We start from the raw sequence: 25,034 nt of genomic DNA, 5'->3' as shown, positions 1-25,034 counted from the left end.
AACATTGGCATAGCTCCCAAATCCAGGATCCCCCAGGCCTGGCAGAGCTCCCAAATCCAAGATCCCACCAGCATTGGCACAGTTCCCAAATCCAAAAGCCCTCCACCACTGGCACAGCTCCCAAATCCAAGAGCCCCCTGACACTGGCACAACTCCCAAATCCAATAATCCCCCGGGACTGGCACAGCTCCCAAACCCGATATCCCACAGCTCCCAAATCCATGGATCCCCCAGGCCTGGCACAGCCCCACACTGGCAGCCCCCGGTGGGGTCTGGTGCTGTTTCCCGGGGGGTGGCACAGCCAGGGGGGCACCGTGGGCCGTGGGGGCACCGGGGGCCGTGGGCACGTCCCTGCTGACTCAGCACCCGCTGGCACAGCCGGGAGGGGCCGAGGGCACTTTCCCACACTGCTGGGGCACAAGGTCGGGCATTGACCCCGAGTGGTCACCAGGGGCCAGCCCCGCCCTGTGCCACCAGTGCCACCAGTGCCACCAGGCCGGGTGTCTTTACTGCAGGGGGCAGAGGTTGGATCTGGATCGGCCTCTACATCCCCAGAGCCGTGGTGCCCAGCCGAGAATTCCTTTGGGAATTTTCTCTGGCAGAGCCCTCTCCTGCCTTTGGGGGCGTCTCCCACCATCGCAGCTGGATCCAGCCCCGATGTCCAACCTGGCCTTGGGCACTGCCAGGGATCCAGGGGCAGCCCCAGCAAATCTGGGAATTCCAGCCCAGGCAGGAATTCCTTGCCAAGATCCCAGCCCAATCTCCCCTTTCCCAGTGGGAGCCATTCCCTGGCTCCTGTCCCTGCAGGCCTTGTCCCCAGCCCCTCTCCAGCTCTCCTGGAGCCCCTTTAGAGGCACTCTGAGGATTCCCTGGATTTTCCCTTCTCCAGAGGAGCATTCCCAGCTCTCCCAGAGCTCAGGTGCTCCCAGCCCTTGGAGCATTCAGCATTCCGAGGACAGCCAGGATCCCTTTTGGTGGCCCAGGAGGACAAAGCCCATCACTCCCAACATCCCCCTTTCCTTTTCCAGTTTATCCTGGAGCCACATGGTCCGGGATATTCCTGGATCAGTTGGGATCAGTTTTCCTGGCCGTGTCCCCCCAGTTCCTGTTGCAATCCCAACCCCTTCCCAGCAGGGTGAGGGCAGAGCTGCCCTTGCTTCCCTCCAAGACACAACAAAAACATTCCCGAGCTACCAGCACAAATCCCAAACCGTTCCCACAGGGAACAACACCAGCCCTGCCCCAGTCCCACCAGCAGGACCCTAAACCCAGAGGCCTCAGAGCGCTCCAAACCCACCCTGGCCCCAAAAACACGGAATTAGGGAAAAGCTGCCGCAGCGGTCGCCACTTCCCAAAATCAGAGCAGGGACTCTGAAGAGGGAAGTTCTGCGGTCTGGGGCTCCTCGCCCTCCTCCCACAGCCGATAAAGGGACGTCCCTGAGCGCAGGGACAGGCGGTTTCCCGATGCCACCGCTCCGGAGGTGGCACTGCCAGAGCCACCACCGCTTCCAGGTAACGCCGCGGTTCTCCAGGGATGGGGAAGGATGGGAATTCTGGAGACAGGGATGAGGGGTGGGGGTGGCTCCAGGAGGATCCCTTTGGGATGAGCCTGTTCCGTCTCCTGCCAGGAGCCAGGGAGGTGGTCAGAACTCCAGGAATCAGATCCAGGCTTGGAGGGGGTCACATCCATCCCTTATCCCAAGGAATGGTGTCCCACCACCCTGTGGTCCCTGTTTCTCTGGTTTTTTGGGATGTGATGGAGCTGAAGGGTCCCACACTGGGAATGTCCCCTCCCCGTGCTCATTCCTTTGCCAAAAAGTGACTTTTGAACTGCAGGGATAGATGGGAGACTGGGAAAAAATTCCTCCCTCTGAGGGTGGGAAGGTTCTGGAATGGAATTCCCAGATTTGCTGTGGCTGCCCCATTCCTGGAAGTGTCCAAGGCCAGGTTGGACAGGGTTTGGAGCCACCTGGGACAGCAGGAAATGTCCCTGCCCATGGAAATGAAACAAGATTTCATTTCCATCCCAACCCATTCCTTAAATCCCGTTTAGGGACACCAGGGACACCTTCCCCACCCCAGGTCTCCCCTAAAGCGTTTTCCTAGAAATCTTTCCAACCCTTGGAATTCCAAGCAGCAGAGCCCCACCAGGGGCCACTGACCTCCCTGGGTGCCCCATCCCGAGGGATCCCCCAGGGGCCCTCAGGAATCGAAACCGGGAGAAACCCAGCAGAAGAAACGAAACTTGGCACCAGCACCAGTTGGGGGCTGGATCCCGGCTCTTCCTTCCTCTTCCGGGATGAATCCCGTGACAATTTGTGGCCTCACATCGTCCCCCCCCCTCCAAGCATCGACACCCAGGGGCCATCCCAGCCATTCTCTGTGCTCATAGTCTGGAAAAAAATCCCATGCAAAGCTCTCCAGAGCAGGAAATCCAGCCCGAAATCCAAGGAGCGGCGAGGAAATTGGATACAGATGTGGGAAAAGGAGGTATCGGAGAAGGAGGCAATGGTGGAGAGGGAAAGGCCGGAGAGGGGGGCTGGGAGAGGCCTCGTTCCTCAGGGAGAGACCCAGGAGAGCTCAGAGGAGGATCGGAGCTCGCAGCAATCCGACCGCTGATTTCCGGGATATTGGGAAAAAGTTCAGGGTGAAATTATTCTGGTTTGTCACAGAACGATGAGGGGCGAAGCGGAAAGGAATGTCAGGAGTTCGTCTGGAGCTGCAAAAATGTTTTAAATAATTCTCTGTTTATTTTTTGTATTCATCTTCTTTTTCTTGGTTTCTTTTTCTCCTTCTTTTTCTTTGTTTCTTTTTCTTCTTCTTCTTCTTCTCTTTCTTCTTCTTTTTCTTCTTCATTTTCTTCTCCTTCTTCTTTTTCTTTGTTTCTTTTTCTTCTTCTTCTTTTTCTTCTTCTTTTCCTTCTTCTTTTTCTTCTTCTTCTTCTTCTTTTTCTTCTTCTTCTTCTTCTTCTTCTTCTTCTTCTTCTTCTTCTTCTTTTTGTTCCTCTTTTCCTCTTTTCTTTTTTATTCCATTATTCATTTTTTCTTTATTTTTCTTTTTCTTTCCCTTTTTCCTTTTTCTTTAGTCTTCCTTCCTTCCTTCCTTCCTTCCTTCCTTCCTTCCTTCCTTCCTTCCTTCCTTCCTTCCTTCCTTCCTTCCTTCCTTCCTTCCTTCCTTCCTTCCTTCCTTCCTTCCTTCCTTCCTTCCTTCCTTCCTTCCTTCCTTCCTTCCTTCCTTCCTTCCTTCCTTCCTTCCTTCCTTTCCTTCCCTCCCTTCCCTCCCTTCCCCTTTTCCCTTCCCTCCTGTTAAGGACTGTCCTGATTCCAGCGGGATTTATCCCACAGGGATCCATCCCCATCATTCCAAGGTCCTCAGCCACCTCCTGTTGTCCCCAGGGTCCCCTGTGCTGGTGTGACACCGTGTCCCCCATGTCCCCTGGCAGTGCCACCATGCGCCTGCCCCGCTGCCTCGTGCTCCTGGCCAGCCTCGTCCCGCCAGGTATGGGGACGGTGACACCCTTGGGATTGTCCCCTGCGGGACTGGAGGCCGGCATTGGCCCCAGTGGGTGGGAGCAGGAGCCAGGCAGGAATCTGGGGGATCCCAAGGCTGTTCCTGGGGGGATTGGCCATGATCCCACACCCCTGATGGGCGGGGATGGGGTGACAAGGGGACAGCCAGGCCATGGGAGCAAGGACAAGGCGCCAGGGTGAGGAAATAAATTTGGGACCCCAGGATGTCTCTTTCCCCTTTTTCTTCATCATTTAGACCCAAAAGATCCAGCTTTTCCTGCATATCTCCCCCTCCTCCACCCCAAAACCTCCTTTTGCGGGGGTTTATCCCAAATCCTGCCCCATCAAGCACAGGTGACGTGTCCCCAGCGTGTCCTGGGGGAAGTGGGGACACTTCTGGCTCCCTAATCCCGATTTTCCCTGGCACAGCCCTCGGCTCCTGGGGGGTCTCCTACCCCGAGTCCCTGCAGGCCAGCGGGGGCTCCTGCCTGGTTGTGCCCTGCACCTTCAGCTACCCCGCGGATGTGACAGCGGGGGCCGGCATCGTGGCCATCTGGTACAAGGACTACGACGGCCAGCGGACGGTTGTGTTCCACTCCGCCGCCCCCCAGGATGTGGATCCCCGTTTTGGGGGTCGTGCCCAGCTCCTGGGGGACCCCATGGCCCGGAATTGCACCCTGTTGCTGCGGGGGGTGACACCGGGGGACAGTGGCCTCTACAGGTTCCGCTTCGAGATCCTCGACGGCGACCGCTGGTCAGCGTCGCGGGATGTGACCCTGAGAGTTTCGGGTGGGTAAAACGCCGAAATTCCCCAAAAATTCCCTTCTTGCTCCATTCCATGAGGTCATCCCGCCCTCTGCTCTCCACACCAGATGACCTGGAGCTTCCCAGTGTCACCAGCAGCGGGGAGCAGACCGAGGGACAGAGGTCCACCTTGGAGTGCTCCACGCCCTACTTCTGTCCCGGGGGTGACACCGCCCTGCGCTGGGAGGGCTACGACCCCCAGGTGTCTGAGGTGTCCAGCCACATCCAGCTGGACACCAGCGGGGTCAGCCACCGGGTGACCCTGACCAGCTCCTTCACCTGGAAGGACCATTCCAAGAAGCTGCTCTGCGTGGTTTCCGACGGACCCAAGAGGGCGAGCACGGAGGTGGTACTGCGGGTCAGGCGTACGTGCGGTGGGGACAGGGGACACCTCTGTCACGGCCACCACTGCCACGTCCCCCTCCCGCCACTCCCTCCTTCCCTGCAGCCTTTTCCTCCAGCTTCTCCCTCCCTTTCCTGCTGGCTGGCCACATCTGTCCCTTAGGTGCCACCTCCCGTCACGCACCTCCCCGGGGTGGTGACAGCGCCCTGTGCCCACCGTGTCCCTCTGTGTCCCCCGCAGACGCCCCCAAGGACACGCAGGTGTCGCTGAGCCCTTCCTCGGGGAACATCGGCGTGGGTGACACGGTGACCCTGAGCTGTGAGGTTGGCAGCAGCCACCCCCCGGTCTCGGGGTACCACTGGTACAAGGACGGGGTGGCCGTGGGCACCGAGCGGGTGCTGGCCCTGCCGGGCGTGCGCCGTGAGGACCACGGGCAGTACCACTGCGAGGCCCAGAACGCCCTGGGCACCGGGGTGTCACCCCCTGTCACCCTCCGCGTGTTCTGTAAGTGCCAAGGGAGCTCTGCCGGGGTGGGAAATCCTGAGTGTCCCACACTGGGGTGGCACAGACTGGGAGGGAGGTGGCCGGTGCTGCTGGAGGTCTGGGAATTGGGGCGTCTGTGCAGGAGGAGGGTGGTGGCCCAGTTGTGCCACACCTGTGTCCCATCTCTTGGTGATCCCAGAAAACAGGGAGGGATTTCCAGCCCAGGACAGGGAGCAGAGCTGGGAAGGGGTTGGGAGCTTGTGGAGATCCAGAGCTGTGGTGGGAAGGGGCCTTAGGAATCATTCCCACCCCTGCCATGGGCTGGGGCACTTCCCGCCATCCCAGGTGGATCCAGGCCGTGTCCAGCCTGGCCTGGGGCACTTCCAGGGATCCAGGAGCAGCCACAGCTTCTCTGGGAATTCCGTCCCCACAGGAAGGGAAGAGTCTCCTCCTCCCACCAGATCCCTCATCACAGACAAATCCCATCCTTCCCTGCCTGAGCTGGAATCCCACAGGGATCATCTCCCCTCATCTCCCCCCAGATGGGTCCCTGTGCTCCTCCCAAAACCCCCCTGATCCCACCCTGAGAGGTGCAAGACCCTTCCCCACCCACCATGAGCTTGGCCCTCGGGGCTTTGCTCTAAAGCCAGGTGTCCCCAGCTGGTGGCAGGGGACAAACCCAAACGTCCCCCAGCTCTGTTGTTGGGGCTTCCATCGTCTCCCAGGCTCTGGAACAGGGGATTTGGGATGGGGGATCTGTTTTCCTGTCCCCGGGGCCATCCTGAACGTGTCCCTTCTCCCTCAGCCGCAGAGATCTCGGCCAGCCCCGCAGCCGAGGTGCTCGAGGGGACGGCCACCACCTTGTCCTGCGATGTCCCCGGGCGGGAGGGACACCCCGAGGAGCTGACCTACACCTGGTTCAAGAACAGTGCCTGGCTCAAGGAGGGCCCGGCCCACACCCTCCTCTTCCCCGCGGTGGCCGCCGGTGACGCCGGCTACTACTCCTGCCAAGTGACCAACAGCCAGGGCAGTGACACGGCCCAGGCCATCAGCCTCAGCGTCACATGTGAGTGCCACCAGCTCCTGCCACATGGGGCTGTGCGAACCCCGCAAAATCCAGGAAATCCCCCCCCGAAAAATTCATGGCAAAGCCTCTTCCAGAGCGCCCCCAAGGGTAGATAAAAGGGGTCAGCCCTGCTGGTTGAATTTTATGGGAATACAACAAATTTTGGCTGTGAGGCAGGTGTGAAGGTGACATTAAGTGGCATTTGGGACGTGTCCATGGCAGCATCCCCCACTAATCCCCTCCATTCCGTAAGATCTGGGGAGGTTTCTCGTGGAGAATCCAGCGGGATAAGAACAGCTCAGGAGGTTTTCAAGGGGAAAACAACCCAGCCGTGGGTTGGTTGTGACCATTTTGGAGGTAAATCTGACCTGGTGACACACAGGACAAGCAGATTGTGACATCCAAGTTGGGTAGGGGGACGTTTCTCACCCCAAGGCCAGGCTGGATGGAGCTTGGAGCCACCTGGGCTATGTCCCCGCCCATGGGACCGACCAGCTGGGATTTAATGTCCCCTCCAACTCAAGCCAGTTTTTGGATTTTTCCCTGCGACCACACCACCAAGGACATCCCAACCTCAGCATCCTCTCCCATCCCACAGATCCACCCCGAATTCCCACCCTCACGCTCTTCCAGGAGACCCAGGGTGGCCGGCTGGTCATCGTCCGCTGCACCGTGGACAGCCACCCTCCGGCCACCCTGGCCATCGACCACGATGGCGCCGTGCTGGCCACCAGCGGGGCACAGGTGACCCTGGGCCAGCGGCTCGGTGTCACCGCCTCCCGCAATTCCCTGCGGCTGGAAATCCGGGATGCAGGACCCCGGGACAGCGGGAAGTACGGCTGCACCGCCAGCAATGTCCATGGCAACGCCAGTGCCACCAAGGTCCTGGTGGCCCGCGGTGAGTCCCCGGGTGACGCGGCCACTCCTGGGTTTGGGGAGATGGTGAACCCCCAAAACTGGGGGGGACGTGCAGTTTACAGAGTTTGGGGGACCCCTGTGGTGGCGCTGGGGGACATCGGTGTCCTGGGGGCTGTGTGGGGTCAGAGCTGCTTTTGGAGAGGGAGAGGCTCCTGGGTTTTATTTCAGAAAATGCCAAAAATCGGTAAATTTATCCAAATTTTTCTGCCCCATCCAATCCCACCAGTCACTGTCCCCTGAACCCCGAGTCTAGATAATTTGGGGTGACAGAGGCAGCAGGAGAGAAAAGTCCCCCCAAATCCATGTCCAAGAAGAACATCATTTAGGATCCCAAAAAACCCCGAAAGAGACCTCAAGGCCCAATTCCAGAGAAACCAAACCCGGATTTGGGTGTCCCAGTGGGGAGCTGGAAGTCGGACAAGGCCCAACCAGTGGGAAAAGGGGACAGAGACTGTCCTGGGAAAAAGTCACCTGGATGAACCCGGCACTTGGAAAAAGCAGGAAAGGGTCAGGAAAGGCCCCATTGGCCTGTGCAGTGTCCCCAGGGAATGTCACCCCCCAAAGAGCCACGGTGAGGGAGGGCACTCAGGGAAGCCCAACAGGGAATTGTAGCTGGATGGATCCACGGGCTGGATTTCCCTCCTTCCCTGAAATCCCTCTCCCACCCCTCCTCCAGCTGCTGGGCTCCGGATCCAGCCCTCGGCCGAGGTGACGGAGGGGACCGCGGTCACCCTGACCTGCGTGGGGACAGGGGACACGGAGGAGGAGCCGCTCTACACCTGGTACAGGAACGGCCGGAGGCTCCAGGAGAGCTCATTCCCCACCTTGGAATTCCCATCCGTCCGCGGGGACGACGCCGGCGCCTTCCAGTGCCAGGTCCGGAGCAGGAACAGCAGCGACACGTCGGAGACCGTCCCGCTCCGAGTGCTCTGTGAGCGTCCCGTGGGAATTCCAAAGGGTCCTGGGGCTGGGCTGGGGGTGGTCCCACCCTGAGGTTTCCCCCATCCCCACCAGCCACGGCCAAGGAGCTCTCGGGGCAGGAATGTGGGGAAGATGAAAAATTCCCTTTGGCGGGTAAATCTGGGGGTTCTGGGGAGGAGGAATTTGGAGCATTCCCACCTTCCCAAGAATTTTAATGATTGAAGAACCACGAATGGTTTGGGCTTAGGGGCCCTCAAAACCCATCTCGTTCTGACCCCTCTGCCATGGGCACGGGCACCTCCCACTAGAACAGGTCCAGCCTGGATTCAAGAGTTTCCCAGGCAGCACTGGGAGCATCAATCCCTTGGATTCTGAGGGTTTTCCCAATGGATCCAGTGGTGCTTTGTCCCTGGATTGGGTTGGAAGGGACCTCAAAGCCATTCTTATTCCAACCCCTCTCCCCTTGGCAGGGACACCTCCACCGTCCCACATTATTCCAAACCCCATCCAGCCTGGATGATCAGGCGGTGCTGGAAGCATCCATCCCTTGGATTCTGGGAGTTTTCCCGACCTCACAGATCTGTTTTCCCCCACAGACCCCCCGAGGCAGCCGGTGCTGAGCTCGTTCCTGCAGAGCCAGGGCGGGCACCTGGGCATCATCCAGTGCTCTGTGGAGAGCGACCCCGAGTCCAACCTCACCCTCCGCAGAGGGGACGATGCCATCGCCTGCACCCAGGGCTGCCCCCAAGCCACCAGTCCCAGGGTCCACGTCACCAGGTCCTACAACAGCCTGAAGGTGGAAATCCGGGATGTGGTGGTGGAGGATGAGGGGATTTATGTGTGCCAGGCTGGGAATTCCCAAGGAAGAGCCAGCGCCAAGGTGGATTTCAAGGCTGACAGTGAGTGGGGACAGGGGACAGGGGACAGGGGACAGGGGACAGGGGACAGGGGACAGGATTGTGGCATCTGGGGATGTTCTGAGGGAGGGGAGCGTGGGAAGGGAATGCTGGGGAAGGAGGCAAGATCAGGAGATGGTGGCAGGAGAAGCAGAAATGTCACATGGAAATGCCACATGTCCATGAAATCCAGGCATGGAAACGCCACATGGAAACGTCCCATGGAAATGTCACATGTCCATGAAATCCAGACATGGAAATGTCGCATAGAAATGTCATGTGTCCATGAAATCCAGCCATGGAAACACCACATGGAAATGTCACATGGAAATGTCACATTTCCATGAAATCCAGGCATGGAAATGTCACATGGAAATGCCACGTGTCCACGAAATCCAGACATGGAAATGCCACATGGAAATGCCACATATCCACAAAATCCAGACATGGAAATGTCACATCTCCATGAAATACAGATACGGAAATGTCGCATGGAAATGTCACCTGTCCATGAGATCCAGACATGGAAATGTCACATGGAAATGCCATGTGTCCATAAAATCCAGACATGGAAATATCACATGGAAATGTCACATGTCCATGAAATCCAGATATGGAAACACCACATGGAAATGTCGCAAGGAAATGTCACATGTCCGTAAAATTTAGACATGGAAATGTCACATGGAAATGCCATGTGGAAATGTCACATGTCCATGAAATCCAGGCATGGAAATGTCACATGTCCATGAAATCCGGACATGGAAACACCACATGGAAATGCCACATATCCATGAAATCCAGACATGGAAATGTCACATGTCCATGAAATCCAGATATGGAAACACCACATGGAAATGTCGCATGGAAATGCCACGTGTCCACGAAATCCAGACATGGAAATGCCACATATCCACAAAATCCGGACATGGAAATGTCACCTGTCCATGAGATCCAGACATGGAAATGTCATATGGAAATGCCATGTGTCCATAAAATCCAGACATGGAAATATCACATGGAAATGTCACATGTCCATGAAATCCAGATATGGAAACACCACATGGAAATGTCGCAAGGAAATGTCACATGTCCATGAAATCCAGGCATGGAAATGCCACATGAAAATGCCACATATCCACAAAATCCAGACATGGAAACACCACATGGAAATGTCACATGTCCATGAAATCCAGACATGGTGGCTCTCCCATGACATTCCAGCCCCTGGTGGGGATTCCCTGGCTCTGTGTGACAGGAACACGGAGCAAAACACAAGGGATGTCCCTGGGCTGGTGGCACTGCCAGGCTCAGAGCTGTCCCCACCATGGCACTGTGGGATCAGTTGGAATTTGCCCTCTGGGGTAGCCACGCTGTCCCTTGGTGGCTTTGGGGGGTTGTCACCCCACTGTTGACACCAGACCCCGTTTCCTCCTGCCCACAGCTGCCAATGTCACCGTGTCCCCGTCCCCCCACGTGCTGGAGGGTGACAATGCCACCCTCACCTGCCACCTGAGCAGCGGCTCCACAGCTGTGCCCAACATCACCTGGTACCACAACGGGCAGCAGATCTCCACGGGCTCGGCCACCTCGCTGGTGCTGCAGCCGGTGCTCAGCAGGGACGCCGGGCTCTACCGGTGCCAGGCCAGCACCGCGGGCGGCAGCCGGAGCTCTCCCGACGTCCTCCTGGATGTGCTGTGTGCGTCCCTTTCCTGTTCTCTTTCCTTTCTCTTCCCCTTCTCCCCTTTTTCCTTCCTCTTTCAATTTCCCCTTTGCCCTTCCCCCTTCCCTTCCCCTTCTTCCCTTCTCCCCTTTTTCCTTTCCCTTTCTCTTTCAATTTCCCCGTTCCCCTTCCCCTTCTTCCCTTCTCCCCTTTTTCCTTTCCCTTTCTCTTTCAATTTCCCCATGGGAATGACCTCATGTCTGTGCTTCCCATTCTCTTCTCCTTTTCCTTTCAATTTCCCCTTTTTCCTTTTCCTTTCCCTTTTCTCTTCCCTCTTCCCTTTTCCTTTTTCCCTTTTCCCCTTTCCCCTCTCCCCTTCCCCCTTCCCCCTTCCCCCTTTCCCCTTTTCCCTTTCCCCTTTCCCCTTTCTCCTTTTCCCTTCCCCCTTTACCCTTTCCCTTTTCCCCTTTCCCATTTCCCCTTTTCCCTTTCCCCTTTCCCCTTTCCCCTTTCCCCTTTCCCCTTTCCCCTTTCCCTTCCCCTCCCCTCCCACCCTTTCCCAGAACCCCAGAGCAGTGACCCCTCCCCAGGACTCCTCTCCTGATGTGATTCCCAGCCTCTCATCCCATTCCCCCCGGCAGATCCCCCTCGGGACCCTCTCCTGACGGCTTTCCTGGAGGCCGAGCAGGGCTCCCTGGCCATCTTCCAGTGCTCCGTGGCCAGCAACCCCCCGGCCCAGCTGGCCCTGCTCCGTGACCAGGAGCTGGTGGCCACCAGCACCAGTGGGAGCAGCCCGCGGGTCACCGTCTCCGCTGTCCCCAACTCACTGCGGGTGGAGATCCGGGAGGTGACACCAGCAGATGATGGCAGCTACCGGTGCACGGCCACCAACGCGCACGGCTCCGTGGAGCGACGGCTCTACCTGCGCGTGCAAGGTGGGGAGCCGGGGATTTGGGGCTCGGAGTGGCTCATCCCATGGGAGTGACCATGGGTCTGTGCTCCCAGTGCCACCAGATCCCTCCCAGTGCCACCAGATCCCACCCAGGGATTGGAGCGACCCATCCCATGGGAATGACCTCCGGTCTGTGCTTCCAGTGCCACCAGATTCCTCCCAGGGATTGGAGCAGTCCATCCCGTGGGAATGACCTCATGTTTGTGCTCCCAGTGCCACCAGATCCCTCCCAGTGCCACCAAATCCCTCCCAGGGATTGGAGCAGTCCATCCCATGGGAATGACCGCATGTCTGTGCTCCCAGTGCCACCAGATCCCTCCCAGTGCCACCAGATCCCTCCCAGGGATTGGAGCAGTCCATCTCATGGGAGTGACCTCCAGTCTGCACTCCCAGTGCCACCAGATCCCACCCAGGGATCAGAGGGGTCCAACCCATGGGAATGACCTCCGGTCTGTGCTCCCAGTGCCACCAGATCCCTCCCAGTGCCACCAGATCCCTCCCAGGCATCAGAGGGGTCCATCCCATGGGAATGACTTCATGTCTGCCCTCCTAATGCCACCAGATCCCTGCCAGCGCCACCAGACCCCCCCCCCAGTGCCACCCCCTGCCCGTATTCCACCACCTCAGCCCTGGGCATCTCCAGGAGGTGTTGGGGACACCCTAAGGGGACAGCGAGCACCAATATCACATGGGAGCTGTCCAAAATCCTTGGACAGAGTGGGAATATCGCGCCCCACAGGTTATGGAAGTGATGAGGGGGACACTGGCAGTGCCGAGCTCTGCCCTGTCCCCTCTGAGCTGGCACTGTCCCCGCTCCAGCCACCCGAGTCCTGATCTCACCGTCCTCGGAGGTGCTGGAAGGTGACAACGTGTCCCTGCTGTGCCAGGTGGCCGGAGAGCCACCGGGTGACACCGTCTACTCCTGGTACAAGGACAGCAAGTGGCTGCAGGAAGGTCCTGACAGTGTCCTCGTGCTGTCCCGTGTCACCAGCGCTGCCACTGGGCTCTACCACTGCCGGGCCCAGGGCTCTGCAGGGACCAGCGTGTCCCCTGCTGTCACCCTGAGCGTCTGCTGTGAGTGGGACCCGCCAGGGGACTGAGGGGACGGGATGGGATGGGATGGGATGGGATGGGATGGGATGGGATGGATGGATGGATGGATGGATGGATGGATGATGGATGGATGGATGGATGATGGATGGATGGATGGATGGATGGATGATGGATGGATGGATGATGGATGGATGGATGGATGGATGGATGGATGGATGGATGGATGGATGGATGAGGGATGGATGGATGGATGATGGATGGATGGATGGATGATGGATGGATGATGGATGGATGGATGGATGATGGATGGATGGATGGATGGATGGATGATGGATGGATGGATGATGGATGGATGGATGGATGGATGGATGGATGGATGGATGGATGGATGGATGGATGAGGGATGGATGGATGGATGATGGAGGATGGATGGATGGATGGATGATGGATGGATGGATGGATGGATGGATGGATGGATGGATGGATGATGGATGGATGATGGATGGATGGATGGATGGATGGATGGATGGATGGATGATGGATGAGGGATGGATGGATGGATGATGGAGGATGGATGGATGGATGGATGGATGGATGGATGGATGGATGGATGGATGATGGATGGATGATGGATGGATGGATGGATGGATGGATGGATGGATGGATGGATGGATGGATGGATGATGGATGGATGATGGATGATGGATGGATGGATGGATGGAACAGAATTGGGATGGAAGGAATTGGGATGATTTGGGATGACATGGAATTGGGATGAAATGGGGTGGGATAAAATGAGATGGGGAGGAAATGCAATGGGATGGAATGGATGGAGTGGGAAGGAAGTGGGATGGGATGGATAGGATTGAACTGGTATGAGACAGGATGAGAGAAAATTGGGATGGGATGGGATGGGATGGGATGGGATGGGATGGGATGGGATGGGATGGGATGGGATGGGATGGCGCTATTGGGATGGGATGATACCACTGGAACAATGCCATTGGGATGGTGCCACCAGGATGGCATCACTGGAATGGTGCTGGGATGGGATGCTGCCAAGGGGATGGCACCAATGGGATGGCACTGATGGGACACTGGCACTGATGGGACACTGGCACTGATGACCCTGCTGGGCGCTGGCACCTCGCTGTGTCCCGGGGGTCCCTGGGTGCATCCTCAGGTCTCTCCCACCCTCCGGGCAGACCCCCCGCGGGCGCCGGTGCTCAGCACCTTCCTGGAGCCCCCGTGGGGCCGGCGCGGGATCCTGGAGTGCTCCGTGGACAGCTCCCCGCCGGCACAGCTGGCCCTCTTCAAGGACGGGGCCCTGGTGGCCTCCACAGCGCTGTCACCGCCTGTCCCCCAACCACGGCTCGGTGTCACCTCAGCCACCAACGTGCTGCGTGTCCGCGTCCACCCCGTGCTGCTGCAGGACGAGGGCGAGTACCGGTGTGTGGCCACCAACGCCCACGGCAACGCCAGCGCCAGCGGGAACTTCTCCGGAGGCGGTGAGTCACTGGGAATGGGATGGGATCCATGGGATGGGATCCATGGGATGGGATCCATGGGATGGCACAGGATCCATGGGATGGGATCCATAGAATGGGATGGGATGGGATGGGATGGGATGGGATGGGATGGGATGGGATGGGATGGGGTCAATGGGATGTGACAGGATCCATGGGATGGGATGGGATCCATGGGATGGGATGGGATCCATGGGATGGGAATGGGATGGGGTCAATGGGATGGGATGGGATCCATAGGATGGGATGGGATCCATGGGATGGGATCCATAGAATGGGATGGGATGGGATGGGATGGGATCCATGGGATGGCATCCATTGGATGGCACAGGATCCATGGGATGGGATGGGGTGGAATGGGGTGGGATCCATGGGATGGGATGGGATGGGATCCATGGAATGGGATGGAATGGGATGGGATGGGATCCATGGGACGGGATGGGATCCATGGAATGGGATGGAATGGGATGGGATGGGATCCATGGGACGGGATGGGATCCATGGAATGGGAATGGGTATGGGAATGGGAATGGGAAAGGGATGAAGAGCTGCAGGCAGCAGATGGAATGATGGGATTGGGGTTATGGTGATGAGGTGAAGGGATGGGAATGGGGGTGGGAGTGTGGAGAGCAGCTGGAATAGGATGGAGAGGATGAAAATGGAAAAAAAAAAATTGGGAAAATCCATGTTTATGGGGATGGAGGTATTCCCAGAGAGCTGCAGGTGTCCCAGGCATGTGGCAAAGGGACAGGGCTCTGCTTGGATGTGATTCCAAGGGCTGGCTTTGCTGTGTCCATCCATGGCACTGCCCCGCTGCCATCACCCCAGGAATCATGGAATCATGGAATCATGGAACCATGGAATGGTTTGGGTTGGGAGAGACCTTAAATCCCATCAATCCCACCCCTGCCATGGACAGGAACACCTTCCACTATCCCAGGCTGCTCCAAGCCCTGTCCAACCTGACCTTGCACACTTCCAGGGATGGAGCATCCCAAACAAATCCATGGGAACACCACGGGAATCGTGTCACCTGTGGGTTGTGGTGGCCATTCCCTCTCTTTACTGCCCTGCAACTCCCTAATTTTTCCCACTCTGGAAAGTGAGGGACCACCACTTTTTCCTGGGAAGTGAGGGGTCACCACTTTTTCCTGGAAAGTGAGGGATCCCCACTTTTTTCCTGCAAATTGAGGGATCACCATTTTTTCCTGGAAATTGAGGGATCCCCACTTTTTCCTGGAAGTGAGGGACCACCATTTTTTCCTGGAAATTGAGGGATCACCACTTTTTCCTGGAAAGTGAGGGATCCCCACTTTTTCCTGGAAATTGAGGATCGCCATTTTTCCTCCCCTCCCGTGCAGCCGCCCGGGTCTGGATCTGGCCGTCCCCAGACGTGCGGGAAGGGGACAGTGCCACCCTCACCTGTGCGGTGGCAGGAGGGGACCGGGACGTGCTGAGCTACACCTGGTACCGGAACCAGGTGTGGCTGGGCACCGGCTCTTCCCAAAACCTCACCTTCCCTGGAGTCACCGCCTCCGACGCCGGCTCCTACCACTGCTCCGTATGGACCCCAGCCCGGAACCACAGTGCCACCCCTGCCACCCTCAACGTCCTCTGTAAGTCCCCAAGGGCACCTTCGTGTCACTTGGTGTCACCCCTTCCCATGGCTGGAGAGATGGGGCAGTAAGGCCTGGTTTAATTCAGGGGGATTAATTAATTAGGGGGGGCTCAAAAAATGTATTCCAGAGGATAATTAAGCCAAGATTTATACCCCAGACCTGCCCAGAGACCCCAAAACCTTCTCCAAGTTTCCTTGTGCTCCGCACCAAACCCAGCAGGAAAATCTTTGGCTTTAATGCTGGATTTAGGACTTTTTTTTTATCCCTAACTGGGAAAATTAAAACCAGATTTTGCTTAAAAAAAAAAAAAATAGGGCAAGAATGTTGTTGCAAGTCAGAACGTGAGAAATTTTTTTCCCCTTTTTTTATGAGAAAAAGATGGCGTTAATTTATAAATCTTCCTGATGAGTGTGGGACGGAAGCTCTGGAGCATGGGGAATCCCTGGCATGAAGTGTTGGAGCAGCAGGAAAAGCTGAGGGAGCTGGGAAGGGGCTCAGCCTGGAGAAAAGGGGGATCAGGGGCCATGGGAAATGGATTTGTAGAAAACTTTTAAGGTTTGACAGAAGGGTTGGATAAATGGGGACCTTGTGGCTCTGCACAACTCAACAGAAGGGGACAGCCAGGGCCGGGGGGTCAGGAACAGGGACAGGACAAAGGGACACGGCCTAAAGCGGTGCCAGGCGAGGTTTTGGTCGGATATTGGGAATTTTGGTTGGATATTGGGAATTTTGGTTGGATATTGGAAATGTTGGTTGGATATTGGGAATTTTGGTTGGATATTGGGAATTTTGGTTGGGTTTTCCTCCTGGAAAGCGCAGCGGTGGAGCTCCATCCTTGGGATGCGGCACCTGGGGACGCGCCCAGCGGTGGCCTGGGACAGCGCTGGGGGGGGACACTTGGGCTCGATGAGCTCAGAGGTCTTTCCCAACCCAACCAATTCCACGATTATCCCGTTCTCCACGTTCTTCCCGCCCCGCAGACCCCCCCAGGAACCTGCGGCTGCAATCCTTCATGGAGAGCAGCCAGGGGACGGCCACCATCCTGCTGTGCGCCGTGGACAGCCACCCCCCGGCCCAGCTCACCCTGCTCAGGGGGGGACGCCCGGTGGCCTCCAGCCCCCCCAGAGGAGGTGACAGCCCCCGGCCCAGCACCCGCGTGTCCCCCTCTCCCAACGCGCTGCGCTTGGAATTCCGGGAAGCCTCCGAGGAGGATGAGGGTGAATACGAGTGCCAGGCACAGAATGCCCTCGGTGACACCCGCGCGTCCCTCACGCTCCGGGTGCAAGGTGAGGAGGGGGACAAGGGCTTGGGGACACTGCCGGCCGGGGGGGGGCGTTGAAGGGTGCTGGATTTGGGGTACCCAATTTTGGAGGAGCTGGAGGTTGGGGACACCAATTTGGGGCTGAAGGCTTCGAAGGGAAAAGGTGACCAAAACCCGCTCCCCGCAGCCACCAGGGTGCTGGTGCGACCCTCGGCCGAGGTGGCGGAGGGGACAGAGGTGACCCTGACGTGCCAGGCCCCTCAGGCGCAGCCGGGGACCCTCTACACGTGGTTCAAGAACGGGCGGTGGGTGACAGAGGGACCCGAGCCCTCGCTGGCGCTCCGCGGCCACCGCTCCGACGCGGGGCTCTACGGCTGCCGGGCGGGCCGGGGGCGCCGCGCCCCGCCCGTGGCCCTCGCCGTGCTCTGTGAGTGGGGGGCGACACCTCCGGGAGGGCGGGAGGGGACAGCAGGACGCGCCACCCCCGCGGGGACATCGCTGCCCGGTCTTGTGTCGCCACCCCGCGACACGCGGCGACAGCGCAGCCCCCGCTCGGGGGTGGCCTCCTCGTCGCCCGGCGGGGCGCGGGGGGGACACGCAGCGCTGTCCTTGTCGCCGCAGATGCCCCGCAGGAGCCCAGCTTTGTGGCGCTGGTGGAGCCCCGCGGGGGGCGGCAGGCGGTGCTGCTGTGCTCGGCCGACGGTGTCCCCCCGCCGGACATCGCCGTGAGCAGGGGACAGGGCCACCCGCCCCTGGCCACCAGCCTCGGGCCCTCTGACCCCCGCTTCGAGGTGCGGGCCACCCCCACGTCGCTGCGGGTGCGGATGGCGGGGCTGGAGCCGGGCGACGCGGGGCTCTACCTGTGCTCGGCCACCAACAGCCGCGGCTCGGCCACCGCGTCCCTGCGGCTGCAGGTGCCAGGTGAGGCGTCCCCGAGTGGCCAAGGAGCGGGGTTGTCCCCGTGGGAGCTCGCCGGGCATTCCTGGAGCCCCCCAATGTCGCTCCTCAGGGGTCACGCTGACGGTGGAGCCCTCGCAGGAAGTGCCCGAGGGCACCAAGGCCACCATGAGCTGCTCGGCCACCGCCTGGGGGGACAAAGGTGTCAACTACACGTGGTACCGCGACGGGAGGTGGCTTTGGGAGGGACCGTCCGGCTCCTTCGTCCTCAGCCCCGTGTCCAGCGCCGACGCCGGCTCCTACCAGTGCCAGGCCAGCGGGACATGGGGCACGGCCACCTCCGTCCCCCTCAGCCTCAGTGTCCTCTGTGAGTGTCCCCAGCGCCACCAGGCACAACACAGCCAGGTGTCCCCAGCCCCTGGCACCTGTGTCACCTCCGCAAGGGCAAGGGGAGTTTCCTCCTCTTCCTCTTCCTGTCCTGCTCCAAAATCCTTTGGGGATTTTAGGGGTTTTTTTTTAGGTAGATTTGGGACCAAAAAGCTCCAGAGCTGAGGAATTTTCTGGTTGGGTGTGGAATGAGGGGCTGGGGAACGTGGGAAGCCACCAGGGCAGGGATGGATGGGGTGGGGATGATCCAGGATGGAGAAGGGATGAGTCAGGAAGCTCTTGGTGACCTGGGGAAGGGGATTTTGGGGGATTTTTTAGGATTGGTCCTTCAGAAGTTGGATTTGGAGCCAAAAAGCTCCAACCTGAGGGGTTCTCCAGCTGGAGGTGGGAGCAGAGGGTGAGGCGATGATCCAGGCTGGAGGAGGGATGCGTTAGGAAGCTTTTGGGAAAGGGATTTGGGGTTTTTATTTTAGAATTGCCCCACAAAAATCAGATTTGGAGCCCAGAAGCTCCAAGTCAGGAAGATTCTCCAGCTTTGGGGTGGCAAGACAGAGACTGGAGAGGGTTTGAATCCCCCAGCACCGGGATGAGCGGCATGGGACAGACCCAGGGCCACTTTAAAGCCCTTTTGGACAGCCAGGCCAGGCTGTCCCACCCCGTGTCCCCAGTGCCACCCCCGCTGTCCCCTCACAGACCCCCCTCGGGCCGTCTCGGTGAGCACCTTCCTGGAGAACCAGAACGGACACGGGGCCATCGTGCTGTGCACGGCCCAGAGCCACCCGCCCTCCTCGCTGGCCCTGCTGCACCACGGCCACCTCCTGGCCACCAGCCTGTCCCCCGCTGCCACCCCAGGGGTGCGGGCCACCCCCTCGCACAACGCCCTGCGCGTGGAGCTGGTGGCCCTGGGGACAGGGGCTGGGGGACGCTACATCTGCGTGGCCACCAACGCCCTGGGCAACGCCACGGCCAGCGCTGACTTCGATGTCCACAGTGAGTGGGGACGGAGGAATCCCAAAAAAGTCCCAGGAATTGGGACATGGGATGAAGTCAAATGGCAAAATGTGAGGGTGGCATTTGTGGTTGTGTTGGGGGCATCTGTCCCTGGTAGGGTGGCCTTTAGGACAGGGGACAGTGGCGCTCTGGGCAACGCCATGGCCAGCGCTGACTTCGATGTCCACAGTGAGTGGGGATGGAGGAAATCCAAAAAAAATCCCAGGAATTGGGACATGGGATGAAGTCAAATGGCAAAATGTGAGGGTGGCACTTGTGGCTGTGTTGGGGACATCTTCTGTCCCTGGTAGGGTGGCCTTGGGGACAGGGGACAGTGGCGCTCTGGGCAACACCATGGCCAGCGCTGACTTTGATGTCCACAGTGAGTGGGGACAGAGGAAATCCCAAAAAAATCCCAGGAATTGGGACATGGGATGAAGTCAAATGGCAAAATGTGAGGGTGTCACTTGTGGCTGTGTTGGGGACATCTGTCCCTGGTAGGGTGGCCTTGGGGACAGGGGACAGTGGCAGCCAGAAGCAGCAATTGTCCCCTGTGTGACTTGTCACCTGTGACTTCCCCCCATGTGTGTCCTCACCCCAAATGCTGCCTGTCCCCCATTTTGTCACCCCTCAGTGTCCCCTTCACCCCTTTTGGGGCACCCAAGGTCCGGGGGGTCCCTGCTGGCACTGTCCCCATCTCTGTCCCCAGCTCTGAGCCACCTGAGGACCTTCCGTGTCCTGTCCGGGCTGCTCGTGGCCATCGTGGCCATCGCCACCGTGGCCCTGCTGGCCCTGAAGGTGTGGCCCAGGTGACGTCCTGGATGGGGCGGGGTGGGGGGACAGGGACACCTGGGATGGGGGGACAGGGACACCTGAGATGGTGGGACAGGGACCCTGGCATGGTGACAAGGCCCTGGGCGTGGTGGCACAGTGACCCTGGAGTGGTGACAAGGCCCTGGGGGCGGTGGGACAGTGACCCTGGCACAGTGACAATGACCCCAGGGTGGGACAGGGACCCTGGCATGGTGACAAGGCCCCTGGGGTGGTGGGACAATGATCCTGGAGTGGTGACAAGGCCCCTGAGATGGTGGGACAGTGACCCTGGCACAGTGACAAGGACCCCGGGGTGGTGGGACAGTGACCCTGGCACAGTGACAATGACCCCAGGGTGAGACAGTGACCATGGCATGGTGACAAGGCCCTGGGGGCGGTGGGACAGTGACCCTGGCACGGTGACAAGGACCCCAGGGTGGTGGCAGCTCCCTGTGCTCCCTGGCAGGATCAGGAAGTTCCGGAGCTGGTCCCGTGCCGAGGACACCCTGGAGCTGAGGAGCAAACAGGACCTGCCACAGGTGGGGACATCACTGGGGACAGCCCCGGGGACATCACTGGGACAGCGCTGGGGTCCCCTGAGCTCTCGGGGGCTCCTATCCAGGAATCCCCAGTGTGGGAATGGGACGTGGATCTGGGATCAGGCCCAGCCTGGTGGCTCCGTGGTGCCACCACAGCCGTGGCTGTCACTGTCACAGGGACAGGAGGGACAGAGCCAAAATGCCCGTGCCAGCCTCATTCCAGAGGGGCTCCACAGCACAGAGGGGTGGCAACCCCTCCCAGGATGTCCCCTGTCCCCATGGAGTGACCCCAACCATGGGCAGAGTGTCCCCAGCCATGGACAGGGTGTCCCCAGACACAAACAGGATGTCCCCAGACAAGGACAGGGTGTCCCCAGACGTGGGCAGAGTGTCCCCGGCCCAGGACAGGGTGTCCCCAACCATGGACAGTGTGTCCCCAAACATCAGCAGTGTCCTGAGCCAAGGACAGAGTGTCCCCAGAAAAGGACAGGGTGTCCCTAGACAAGGACAGGGTGTCCCCAACCATGGGCAGGGTGTCCCCAGACAAGGACAAGGTGTCCCCAGGCACTCCCAACCTTTTCCAGATGGACAGAGCATCCTGACCCGGTGGCTCTCGGACCCCAGGCCAGCTGTGGCCGCTGGAATTTCCCCATCCTGGCTGGACCCAGGGACTCCCCCGGGGATCCCCCGGCCGCATTCCAGCCCCTCGTCCCTTGCCCATGGATCCTTGTCACCACCAGGTGACACCTCCGGGCTGGGAAACCCCGGGACAAGAATAAAACCCAACCTCCCGGTGCTGGGAACGTCCTGTTTGTCACCACCTGTCCCTTTTCCCTGCCATCCATCCCGGTGGCCCCTTGGAGAGGGGGGGACACTGCGGTCCCCAAGCCACCCGTGTCCCCTCAGTGCCCGGGATGAGGGGACCTGGGCATGGGGACTCTGCTTGCTGGTGGCAGCGGGGCCGTGTCCCCTCCGGCCGTGTCCCCTCCGGCCGTGTCCCCGCTGCCGTTAGAGGTCACTGTGTGGCCACCTCGCCACCAGACCTGGCCTCGGCCGCGGGGATGGGGCTTTGGGATTGGAGCTGGAGCTTCCCGGGAAAGGGGGGATTTGGGATCGGGGGGGATTTGGGATCGGGGGCTCCCGTGGGTGTTCAATCCCCCCCTCTGTGCCCGTTCTGCTGCCAGAGCAGGTGCTGGGCTGTCCCCATCCCTGTCACTGCTCTTGTCCCTGTCTGTGTCCCCATCCCTGTCCCCAGTCCTGCTCCCGTGCCAGCCCTGGTCCCTGTCCCCATTCCTATTTCCAGTCCCATCCCTGTCCCCATCCCTGTCACTGCTCTTGTCCCTGTCTGTGTCCCCATCCCTGTCCCCATTTCTCTGTCCCCATCCATGTCACCACCCCTGTCCCTGTCCCCATCTCCAGTCCCATCTCTGTCCCCATTGCTGTCCCCACCCGTGTCCCCATCCTTGTCCCCATCCCTGTCCCCTCTTCTCTCATTATCCCCATCTATGTCCCCACCCCGTGTCCCCACCCCTGTCCCCGTCCCTGTCTCCATCCCTGTCCCCAGCCCCATCCCTGTCCCCACCTCTGTCCCCATCCCCGTCCCCATCTCTGTCCCCATCCCCGTCCCCATCTCTGTCCCCATCCCTGTCCCCTGCCCAGGGCCAGCAGGGCGGTGGCAGGGTCACGGGCAGGGTGGCAGTGCGGTGACAGCTCTCTGGCGGGGTGGTGACAGCGCGGAGGCGACAGGGCGGTGGCACCACCCCTCCTCCCCGCGGTCCCCGCGGGCATCGAGGGGCAGCGGGGTCAAACTTTGTCACCTGCGCCCGGCTGGTGACAGAGGTGACCCGGCCGCTCCCGCCCTCGGGCTGGCGCTCACCTTTCCGAGCACCCTCGGCTCCAGCGCCAGCGTCCCAGTGCCACCACCCCCAGCGCCACCGTCCCAGTGCCACCACCCCCATTGCCACCCCCCCAGTGCCACCCCCCCAGTGCCACCCCCCCAGTGCCACCACCCCCAGCGCCAGCGTCCCAGTGCCACCACCCCCAGCGCCACCGTCCCAGTGCCACCCCCCCAGTGCCACCCCCCCAGTGCCACCCCCCCAGTGCCACCGCCCCGTGTCCTCCTTGGCCACCTGCGCCCGCCTCCTCCTCCTCCTCCTCCTCCTCCCACTTTCCCGGCCCGGAGCTCGGGAATTCCAGCCTGGATTCCCCGTGGAGCGGGATCAGGATCGGGATTGGGATCGGGGTCGGGAGTGGGATCGGGATCAAGATCAGGAGCGGGGTCGGGATGGGGATGGGGAGCGGGAGCAGGGTTGGGATCAAGATCAGGAGTGGGATTGGGGTCGGGATTGGTAGTGGGATTGGGATTGGGAGTGGAATGGGGAGCAGGAGCAGGATTGGAATCAGGAGTGGGAGTGGGAGTGGGATTGGGATTGGGATTGGATCGGGATCGGGAGCAGGATCGGGATAGGGAGCGGGATTGGGATTGGGATTGGGGAGTAGGAGTGGGATTGGAATCAGGATTGGGATTGGGATTGGGATTGGGATTGGGATTGGGATTGGGATTGGGATTGGGGTCGAGATCAGGAGCAGAATGGGGACCAGGAGTGGGATCGGGATCGGGATCGGGATCGGGATCAGGATCAGCTCCCTGAGCCCGCAGCGGGAGCGGGAAGGGATCCCGGCTGTTCCCAGCAGGGCAGGGAGGGATCCCGGGCTTTGGGGGGCAGGGAGGGGCTTTGGGGGTGACCCCAGCGGCTCTGGGGTCTCCATCCGGCCCGGAGCCACGGGGACAGAGGAGCTGGGAAAGGCGGGGAGCAGCTGGCAACGGGATTGGGGTGCCCGGAGGGTTTAACCCGTGCCAGGCTCCCTTAACCGTGCCAGCCCTGCAGGAATCACGGTGCCAGGCTGCTCTAACCCGTGCCAGGCTGCTGTAACCTGTGCCAGCCCTGCAAGAATTTGGGTGCCTGGCTCCCTTAACCTGTGCCAGGCTGCTCTAACCCATGCCAGCCCTGCAGGAGTCATGGTGCCAGGCTGCTCTAACCCGTGCCAGGCTGCTCTAACCCGTGCCAGCACTGCAGGAATTGTGGTGCCCGGCTCCCTTAATCCATGCCAACCCTGCAGGAATCGCGGTGCCAGGCTGCTCTAACCCGTGCCAAGCCGCTCTAACCCGTGCCAGGCTGTGCTAACCCGTGCCAGGCTGTTCTAACCCGTGCCAGGCCACTCTAATCCGTGCCAGGCCACTCTAACCCGTGCCAGGCTGCTCTAACCCATGCCAGGCCGCTCTAACCCGTACCTGGCTGCTCTAACCCGTGCCAGCGCTGCAGGAACTGGGGTGCCAGGCTGCTCTACCCATGCCAAGGCCACTTTAACCCGTGCCAGGCTGCTCTAACCCGTGCCAGTCTGCTCTAACCCATGCCAAGCTGCTCTAACCCGTGCCAGGCTGCTCTGACCCATGCCAGGCCACTGTAACCCGTGCCAGCGCTGCAGGAACTGGGGTGCCAGGCCGCTCTAACCCGTGCCAGTCTGCTCTAATCCGTGCCAGGCTGCTCTAACCCGTGCCAGGCTGCTCTAACCCATGCCAGCCTCCCTTAACCCATGCCAGCGCTGCAGGAATCGCGGTGCCAGCCTCCCTTAACCCGTGCCAGCCTCCCTTAACCCGTGCCAGCCTCCCTTAACCCGTGCCGGCGCTGCAGGAATCTCGGTGCCAGCCTCCCTTAACCTGTGCCAGCGCTGCAGGAATCGCGGTGCCAGCCTCCCTTAACCCGTGCCAGCGTCCCTTAACCCGTGCCAGCCTCCCTTAACCCGTGCCGGCGCTGCAGAAATCGCGGTGCCAGGCTGCTGTAACCCGTGCCAGCCTCCCTTAACCCGTGCCAGCCTCCCTTAACCCATGCCAGCGCTGCAGGAATCGCGGTGCCAGGCTGCTGTAACCCGTGCCAGCCTCCCTTAACCCGTGCCAGCCTCCCTTAGCCCGTGCCAGCCTCCCTTAACCCGTGCCAGCGCTGCAGGAATCGCGGTGCCAGCCTCCCTTAACCCGTGCCAGCCTCCCTTAGCCCGTGCCGGCGCTGCAGCAGCTCCCGTGCGCCGGGCGCGGTGCCCGCGGTGCCCTCGGGCTCTCTCTGAGCTCCCCCCGTGCCCCCGCCCTGCCTGCCTGGCACGTTGAGCCAAATCCTCCCGTCACGTGGGGCCGGGCCGGGCGGAACGGGGCCAGGTCGGGAGGTGAACGGGAGGTCACGGATTTGCCACCGGGCCCGGGAACGTGCGCGGCGCCTCCCGGTGCAGAGAGCGGGGCCCGGATTTGCTGCCCGCCCCTAATCCTGGCCCGCAGGAGGAGGAGACAGCAGGGGACAGGAGGGGACAGGAGGGGATGGGGGATCCTGGTGGGGTTGGGGACAGGA

The 25,034-nt window shown here is 60.2% G+C and overlaps 1 protein-coding gene across 1 annotated transcript; it reads left to right on the top strand.

The window, feature by feature from the left end:
• Positions 1-1,464: 1,464 nt before the first annotated feature.
• On the top strand, positions 1,465-21,358 carry SIGLEC1 (sialic acid binding Ig like lectin 1). The gene is made up of 22 exons (XM_054633467.2): positions 1,465-1,512; positions 3,396-3,498; positions 3,939-4,298; positions 4,382-4,678; positions 4,897-5,160; positions 5,945-6,205; positions 6,804-7,103; positions 7,800-8,054; positions 8,641-8,943; positions 10,385-10,639; positions 11,245-11,538; positions 12,375-12,629; positions 13,814-14,116; positions 15,496-15,750; positions 16,734-17,039; positions 17,202-17,441; positions 17,636-17,935; positions 18,024-18,278; positions 18,992-19,288; positions 19,998-20,097; positions 20,568-20,640; positions 21,225-21,358. The coding sequence occupies exons 1-22, from the start codon at positions 1,465-1,467 to the stop codon at positions 21,240-21,242; spliced, it is 5,142 nt and encodes a 1,713-aa protein (XP_054489442.2). The 3' UTR covers positions 21,243-21,358.
• The last annotated feature ends 3,676 nt before the right edge of the window (positions 21,359-25,034 follow it).

Source organism: Agelaius phoeniceus, chromosome 4 (genome assembly GCF_051311805.1).
Source record: "Agelaius phoeniceus isolate bAgePho1 chromosome 4, bAgePho1.hap1, whole genome shotgun sequence".
Lineage (NCBI taxonomy): Eukaryota > Metazoa > Chordata > Aves > Passeriformes > Icteridae > Agelaius > Agelaius phoeniceus.
The sequence above is the reverse complement of the archived record's forward strand: the minus strand, read 5'-3'. Positions and strand labels throughout refer to the sequence as shown.